General features: G+C 43.1%; 1 protein-coding gene across 2 annotated transcripts in view; it reads left to right on the top strand.

The window, feature by feature from the left end:
* Positions 1-8,881, top strand: part of LOC137643875 (probable G-protein coupled receptor Mth-like 1) — a 24,278-nt gene extending 15,397 nt beyond the window's left edge. Inside the window, exons 6-7 of one of the 2 annotated variants that reach the window (XR_011045086.1) lie at positions 7,548-7,637; positions 8,316-8,454. Coding sequence is in view for 1 of the 2 variants with exons in the window: in XM_068376615.1 (XP_068232716.1) it covers positions 7,548-7,637; positions 8,316-8,628 (403 nt within the window). In the remaining variant the exon portion in view is untranslated. Of the gene's footprint in view, positions 1-7,547; positions 7,638-8,315 lie in introns of both variants that reach the window. The other variant, XM_068376615.1, reaches the window with a different exon arrangement.
* Positions 8,882-9,151: the final 270 nt, after the last annotated feature.

The raw sequence follows: 9,151 nt of genomic DNA, 5'->3' as shown, positions 1-9,151 counted from the left end.
TTTTTTTTTTTTTTTTTTTTGCGAGGGAAGCAAAAACCATTAGATTTCGGTAATATTCCGATAGATTCAAATGGTTTTCGCTCTGACGTGCGCTGGCTTCGCTCGCGAAAAAAAAGACAAAAAAACTGATTTTGAGCAAAGCGAAAAATCTATTTTTAGGTGAGATTGCCATGTCGTCCTGGTGGAAGGTTCCTTTAGGTAGCTTTCTAAGGGATATTTGCTACAGTGATGCTCCCAGAGAATTAAACCGAAGGTCTCCAGGATTCTAACTCCTGGCGCGAGTATCCAATTAAGGATATCGCATAATATCAGGGGACGTATTTTTTAGATACGACACATAGCAATCTTCACCCCGCATAGATTTAACTCTTTGATGTAAGGGTGAAGAGTGGCGAAAGAAAGGAGTGCCGATCTAGGTACCCGGTGGACCTCCTATCCGTACTACTACCGGCCGCCATTCCTTTACTTGTCTTTAAGCAGGAATAACCGCAGATAGAGTAGCTTCGGGTGGAGTCAGCAAAAGGGTGGCTCCATCAGGACGACATGGCAATCTCACCCAAAAATAAATTTTTCGCTTTACTCAAAATCCGTTTTTTGGCTCGGCCATGTCGTTCTGATGGAAGCATACCAGAGAATTAATTTGGGTTTGTGCATGTGCCTTCTACCTTGAATGGATTCCTTATCTGATCTGCTAGACCTATATGTGAAATTCCAGTTAACTGTCATTTCCACTAAACCTGGAACTGGTTTAGTGCTTCCTGCCCCCTGCAGGGAACGTGTCGACATCGACAATAAGGATTCAAGGTTTGAATTTCCATAAGAACGGAAGGTAAAACTTTAGAGATTACCTTTCACATACCTTGGAAATCTGTATCCTGATTTCAAGTTGGGCCCTTCTAGGAACTCTAGAATGTTTTATTTTGTCTGCAACTGAGATAGCAGCAATAAGACGCAAATACGTTTAGTATTTTTACCTAGCAACTAGATTATCAAATGTAGTTACAATAGGTTATAAATCTGATCCAGCATTAAAAACACACCGGGGTCCATATTTTCTCTTGTAGAAAAAATCAGTGATTTCATTATCGCAATAATGCCACTCAATGGAGACTTGAAACCAAATCTGACTGACTTGTACAGATTTTGGCAATGCATAAACACTTTAACGCAAACGTTCACTTTGCACTGGTGTTATTGGTCAGATATTTACCTATATGGAACAGTGTGTTAATCATCATTGTGATTTGCACTTGAGGGTAAGTGTACCCATGCACCCGATGCACTGGAAAGTCCCAAAACAGTTCACTGTTCATCGCAGCGCTAGACAACAGGTTTTATAACACTACCCACCGCCACCACAAAATGTTTTATTTCATGTACTTGCTTTGCATAGTGTTTGTAAAAGACCCTGGATGATCTCCACCCAGTGTATGAGTGGAGTCTTCCAAAGTCCATATGTTGAAAGAAGTTCAACGAAGAAACAACTTTCCTTGGATCGTGACCTGCCGGTGTACTGTCAGGATCCGCTCTGCGAATAAAGTAGATGAGCTTTGCTCTCAGTTGTATTATGGATAGGTTTGATCCTGAGGTTTCGCCTCTGAAGAGCTGTCCTCCCTTGAAGTCTGAAGTTCTTCGAAGATAGACCTTAAGACAGTCTACTGGGCATAGAGAGGTATCTTCCTTCAGTGGGCAGACTCTCCAAGGACCCCACCTCTTGGTGGGTAGCTCATTCTTGGCAAGAAAGGCAGTATCAGGAAAGAGGTTCAGTTCTCCTGTGTCTAGGAACTGAATATGGTCTTCGTTTCTAGATAAAGCCACTTTTTCACTAACTCTAGCCCCTGAGGCTATAACAAACAGAAAAATGACTTTCTGTGTTAGATCCTTTAGAGTACAATTGTCATTGTTTAGGTTCGAAGCATAGTGCAAGAACCCTTGTAGGTGAACTGCTGAGAGGTGCCATCCCTTCTTCCTTGTCAGGAGGAAGGTGACTAATATCACATGGTCGATGTGAAATGATCTCGAGCCTTGTCGATTTAGACATTTTACTATCACTACATTGTTCAGGGTCAATCTGATGTGGATTGTTCTGCGAGTGGATAGTCTCTTCAACATCTGAAAAACTGCCAGAGCTTCCAAAACGTTGATATGAAAAGTTTTGAACTCGTGCGACCAATTCCCTTGCGCTTTTCTCTCGTGAGTATGGCCTCCCTATCCTTTCGAGGAGGAGTCCATGTGTACCTCCACTGATGGTTGTGGTGGTTGCAGGGGAATTGTTCGTGCTAGGCTTTTGGCTGTTGACCATGGCCTTAACTGCGTGCGCAACAGGGTCTGGGTCAACCTTGGTTGGTCTCTTCGAGAGTTTGACGTGTATCTTCTCCATACTCCTGAAACATCTTTTAGACATGCTTTTAGCACCGGGTCTGTCACTGCCGCAAACTGGAGAGAGTCCAATACTCTTTCCTGGTGGCGTCTTGCAATCCTCTTGTGACGGATTAGTCTCTTGACAGATCCCTCTATCGCTCTCCTCTTCTCGGATGGAATGGAGAGGTGGTGTGACTTTAAGTCCCATTGGATTCCTAGCCATTGGAACTTCTGAGGTGGAGGAAGGCGAGACTTCTTGCGATTGATGTTGAAGCCCAGGAGTTCCAGGAACTGGATTACCTTGTTGGCTGCCTGCAGATAAGTAGTCTTGGGTGCTGCCCATACCAGTCAATCATCTAGATATGCTAGTACCTCTACTCCTTCGGAGTGTAGCTGATAGACGAATGTGGCTGCTGGCTTTGTGAATATCTTTTGGGCTGTATTCAGTCCGAAGGGCATTGCTCTGAAGACACTTCTTTTGTAGCATGAATCTTAGGTAGGAGGAGAAAGGGCGGTTCAATAGAAGATGCCAGTGAGCATTTGTTGGGTCTATTGAGACTGTGTTTGCTCCTTTTGGTAGAAGGGTCTTTATGTGTTGCCAAGTAAACTTGTTGTTCTCGATGAACTTGTTTAGTGGAGACAAGCCTAGAATGACTCTGAGTTTGTCTGAGTCTTTCTTGGGAACACAAAACATCCTTCCCTGGAATTTGATGGACTTCGCTTTCCTTATTACCTTCTTGTTCAAAAGTTCTGAGGTATATTCTTCTAACGAGGGGGTGGAGTATTGGAAGCATTTTGGAAAACAGGGTAGAGTTCTGTTCCGTTTCCACCCGAGTCCATTCATCAATAAGCTGTGGGCCCAGGGATTGAAGGTCCAGCGATCCTGAAAATGATACGGTCTGCCTCCTACCTGGAACCCCTCTTTGGATGGGGGTTCCTGTGGATTTGTTTTCGTGACCACGTCCTAATTGGCCCCGGGAGGAGTCACCTCCGAGCGAACTTCTCTTAGGGCCATTTCCTTTCTGACTAAGGCGAAAGGAAGCCGACTGCCTCTCAAAGTTGGGGTTAAACATTGGCGACTGTGCTACCAGTTGTTGAGGTACCATCTGGAAAGTGGTCTGAGGCATCGTGGTCATAGTCACGGCAGAAAATTGTGCAGGTCTGTGTGGTCTCCTTGCCTTTTTATTCTTAGGCTGGGGACCTCCGTCCGAGGAAGATTTCCTCTTTGAGCTCGTGCCCCACTTTTGAAGAAGGTTCCAGTTCTCCATGGTTGCTCTGGCTATGATCTCTTGGACCAGTTCCTGTGGGAAAAGGTCTTTACCCCAGATGTTTGAGGTAATCAGTTTCCTTGGTTCGTGTCTTATGGTTGCTGAGGCCAAAACGAACTCTCTGCAGGCTCTCCTATCTCTGAGAAAAGCATATAAGTCTTTCACAAGGGTACCCATGTGGGACTTAGCCAGGAAAATTAACATTTCTGGGGCGTTCTGTAGACCTGCACTCATTTTCAGGCAGTTCTGATGAGAAAGGGAGGCCGCAAGTCTCTCCTTCATCTCCTGTTCCCTCCTCAGAAGATGGTCTGGCAACTTCAGAAGGTTCTCATTGAACTGCTGGCCTGCTATCTTTGGATCCTACTTAGAGATGGAGAAGGCTAGGTGGACATCCTTCCACTTCTCCTCGCAGGCAGGTAGTGCTAAAGAGAATGGTTTGCATTCCTCTAGGGTTGGGCAGGGTTTGCCCTTGTCGACTGCCTTGACGGCAAAGTCTAGTGCTTTCTCCGAAAAGGGGAAAGAGATGGGGGAAGGAGCAAGAAAGGTGGGATGTCTCTTGCTCAGTGCTTAGACGTTGGAGTTGGTGTACCTGGCTCCTTTCAAGGATTTCAGGAGGATGGCTTGCGCCTTGTCATGCTCGAATACAATGACCTCTTTGGGTACTGTTTCCTCACAGGTTGCATGTTCATCCCGCAGTCTCACGTAACATTCTGGGTAAGCTGGAAAGTTAGGCCAGAACTCAAGATCTTCAATCAGTTTGGTCCCCAACTTCGAGACGAATAGTTTCCCATTCATCATGGGCATACCTCCAGGGGTTAGTTTCGGAGCGGTGAGAGAGATTCAACACTTTAAGTGGCTTCTTAGTGGACCCCTTGGTAGTTCTGGGGCGGTCCGTCCTCTCTTGCAATAGTATCTGTTGTTGTCTGAGTGATTCTCTCATCGTCTCTTGTACCTTTTGGAACAACTCCATCATCCGTTGAATCGAAGTGAGGATCTCTTCGTTCTTGATGTCATGTGCCACTGGTTGTGGAGTTGGGATTGAAGAGGTTGACGGCATAGGTTGGTATGCCGTCACGGCAAACTGAGGGTCTTCGCTTGCCGTTTAAACGGATCCTTCTTCTTCTGCTTGTGGATGTTCCACGTCTTCTTCGGGGCCTCCTTGTAGTAGGTCCTTCTCAGTGTCAATGGACACTTCTGACGTCCTTTCTTGGTGGATATCCAAGTCTTCCAGTGCCTTGTCTATGTCCCCGTCGATCTTCAGTTGTATGAGGGAAGACTGGACCTGTTCCTGGGGCACCACCGCATTTGGTAGAGCCTTTGGGAACAGTAGGCACCTTAGGGAGTCATCGGGTAAGTACAGTCCCTGAAAATTCTTTTGGAATCTACTTACCCATTTGCGAAAGGTCTCCCTCGCTGTATCTCTAGTCTCTATGTTGACTGAGGGAGCTTCTCCGAAGCCGTTGGCCAGCAGGGTTGAACTGGTGGGGTAACCTTTCGGGTCCCAATACTTGAGGACTCCCGACACGATGTAGCAGGGGCATAAGTCCTGCACTTCGTGTGGCCTCAAAAGTCTTTGCTTTTGTGGTTGCAGGCTAAGGCTGCACACTTCTCCATCGGCTCCTCCAGTAAAAGAAAAGGGGCCCAATGAGTATATAATTTTTTATACCAGTGATATAAAAGCATACAATTTTTATCAACAATAGTAGCCTAATTACTATCGTTTATGGTAGCTTAGGATAGTAAGCTTAAATGGAAGTAGAAAAGACACATATCTGTGCTTCCCCTCCCAGGCCATTGCTGAGACCTCCGTCAGTAATTAATATTTAGTTTCCCTGGTAGGAAGAATACAAGGTAGGATTAAATTCTAGGAACTATAGTTAGGGTTAGTAAGCTTTATACTAACATTATCTACTGTAGTATATATTACCACTGATCGGTGATTTTTTAAGGTCCTGATGATCGAAATAAACCATCTGGGTGTTGAGGTAGTACTCAGCCTCAGCACAAAGTCGTTGTCCCAACAATAGACTGCGACAGGAAACACAGAGTATGTAAGAAAATATGTGTACTACTGTATAGTTGTATACTGTAGTTAGCCGGCGCACTGCCGGGGTTATGTTATTACCTGGCGGCACTAACTGATAGAAAGAGAGAAAGCATTGAGGAAGGAGAGATTCTTATTATTATGGTTAACATAACAATTAGAAGTGTAGAAGGACTATCAGGCTGCCTACTGTCTCCGTGCTGGAATTTGAGTTCCAATGGAAGGGATAAGAATCTGTCTGATTCTGGCCTCCACCCATCCACAAAAGGGCTGTCGCCGGCAGCAACAATTGTATATGGCAATCCAAGGGAGGGCTGAGGATTTCTCAAAGTATGCTAGGTTTCCCACCGGCAGCCGTCAGGGCCGGCTCAATCTTCCCCCCAATGATATTCACTTCCTGTGAAGGAAGGAAGAAAGGGGGAATGTGGCTGAGGCGGCTGAACTAACTGCCGCCAGCAGGGTACCAGCCGGTGACTGTCAGAATACCGGCGAAAGAGAATTGTGATGTCTATGACGTCCCTAAAGGACAGAAAGGTAAGGGTCTTGTAGTTCACTGAGATGAAAGGTGGCGGCAGGTAGGCCGCCTACCTACAACAGTGAACTGAGGAAGCATGGCTTCCTGTGCTAACGACGTCGTCGGCAGCAGAGGAAACATGGTTCCTTGTCTGGCGACATCGTCGGCGGCAAGACAAGGGCACCCTGAGTTCGTCACTATCTAAATCAAAGCCGGAGCTCGACGGCAATGAAGAATACAGTGGTTGCCGCCTGTAGCAGCGGCGGCACTCAGGGAGAGAGAGAGGGATTAGCCTCTTTTCTCTGAGAGAGAATCTATATCATACCTTATCCATAGATTCTAGAGAATGTAAGTTCTCGTCCGAATTAATAAGGAATGATAGGGTGAGGCTAAACAAGGGGAAGTACTTTACTAACGTATTAATGAGCTAGAGTAGTCTCGCTTTGGTAGGATCCCTGGCCAAGGTACGGTACCGCCTGGGCTCCCGCAGCATACGATCAGTAAAGTAACATAATAGGAAGAGGAATAAAATTCATGTATTCTAGATCACCACTTGTATAATTTGCCTAAATAGCTAACATTATAGCTTAATACCGGGAAATGTTGCCCTACTGACTAACTAAAATGCAATAGTAACGGGCAACGGCAGTCGTAAAATGGCTGCCTCTGGTCTGGGCAAAGCTCACCTAAACACACTTAAATTATCGAAATTTAACTGTAAAAAGGGAGACTAAAATTATACACAGGAAAGAATTAATACTCAACTTTCCAAAGGATGAAAATGCTGAAGATTGCATGATGAATATTCGGATAACTTGCAACAAATCTCCGGGTTAGTTTGGGAGAACACCTAGCTTAAAATGCTACAAGGAAAGGAATGGCGGCCGGTAGTAGTACGGATAGGAGGTCCACCGGGTACCTAGATCGGCACTCCTTTCTTTCGCCACTCTTCACCCTTACATCAAAGATTTAAATCTATTCGGGGTGAAAATTGCTATGTGCCGTATCTAAAAAATACGTCCCCTGATATTATGCGATATCCTTAATTGAATACTCGAGCCAGGAGTTAGAAACCTGGAGACCTTCGGTTAAATTCTTTGGGAGTATCACTGTAGCAAATATCCCTTAGAAAGCTACCTAAAGGAACCTTCCATCAGGACGACATGGCCGAGCCCCCCAAAAAATATAAAGCTCCTATCTAAATGCAAGGGGTAATGGCGATGGGTGGGACTCTACCGAAATATTACATCATATTTCATGTTAAATTCTTTTGTCGTTAATGAAATGAAAAGCTAGAGGCCGTAATTTTGATCAGGTTATTTCAGGAAAGCAAAAAATTAATCTTCCTTTTTCTTTTCAGTTTTCACCAGAAGCTGAAGCTTTTTGCCATTTCTGTGTTCTGTTGGGCCACTGAGTTCTTGTCATTTATAATTCCTCCGGAGGAAATCTGGTATGATATGACATTTAGTTTTACTTATTGTTTTTAGATCATTATAAGACTTCTTAACGCAAGCGAAAGTAATTTCAAAATCTCTTTGGGGTATCAAGATATAGATGAAATTTCATAATAAAATTTACCTGCGAAAGGTCTGCCCTGTGAGTAAGTGTAATTACTAATACAAGAATGTTGAATTAGCATTCGAACAATGCATAAAGCACCTATGGTAAATAAAAAAACATAAAATGATAAGAAATAAAACAGTCACATGATATTATATTGTATTATATTTATTATATATTATACAATGAACGTCTCTCACAGAATCCACAGAGCTAATCTTCAGACTATTCGTTTTCCTTTTCTGAAGTCTATTACCAATCTCCTCTTTATTAATCTTTCTACCTTTCAAATATCTTTATTACCTTTTCTTCTTAGTCTGCTTTACTGCCTTTCTGCTTTATTTGCAGGTAAAATTAAGAAACGTTTACTATCTACAAATGTAAGAGTTAGAAATGTTTCTCAAATAATAACATTAATAAAGACGGACCATTTAAGTTTAGGTAATAATACCATACTAGACTACAAATCAATTTCTCCAAATTTAGTCATTTTTTTAATATATATTCATTAACTGAACACAGATTCCTTTCGTCTGAAGCTAATCCTTCTTTTTATTCCAATTTTCAGGGCACCCACCGATATCCTAAACGCTCTCCAGGGCCTCTTCATATTCATTATCATGATGACAAACAGCAACAAACGAAAGCTTATAGAGAAACGGTTTCCTTTGCCCTTCAGGTTAGCCAGGAGATGCTCGGCCGCTCTTTCTTGCTTTAGAAAAGCAGCAGCAGAAAGAAGAGACGAGAACGCCGCTTCCTCTGAACCTGAATCATCGAAGTCAGATTCAGTATCTATGGAAACTACGACTTCAACTCTTACGTTGTCGTGTTTTTCTTCCGTGAATAATGTTCAAGACGGGGGAGATTCCTGCAAAGTTTGATGTTGGTAAAGTTATTTGCCGTTGCAAAATCATCCTCATACACTTCTCGAAGCTTTATATAGTCTCCGACGTCCGTCTATTCTTATTGCAAAGATGGTTTCAAGAACGTGCATACAAGAAATGAAATTCCATAGAGCTTGAATATAAATTAAGGTTTTAACAAATAAATATTTTTTATTGTAAAAAAAAAAAAGAATTATTGTTTGTAAATGTTATTTTGTTCGACAGTATAGCAATAAACCCCTGTTGGACTAAAACATTCTCATTTGCGTTGCCACATTACCATTCAACCAAGGGGGGGGGGGGTTGTTGGGGACACGCCCACTATTACATTAACTTTGATGCTAAAGAGATCAAAAGACAATTTTCTGTTTACAGTTTATCTTTGTTGATCTCTCTTGTTGGGGAAATGTAATTTTCTCTTGTAATGAAATTGGCAACAAACAGTATGATAAATCTGTGAATTTCTTAATCATCAAATGAGATAGCTCTTAACCCAACCATTTTCGAACATTTATTATTA

Source organism: Palaemon carinicauda, chromosome 7, assembly GCF_036898095.1.
Source record: "Palaemon carinicauda isolate YSFRI2023 chromosome 7, ASM3689809v2, whole genome shotgun sequence".
Taxonomy (NCBI): Eukaryota; Metazoa; Arthropoda; class Malacostraca; order Decapoda; family Palaemonidae; genus Palaemon; species Palaemon carinicauda.
The sequence above is the reverse complement of the archived record's forward strand: the minus strand, read 5'-3'. Positions and strand labels throughout refer to the sequence as shown.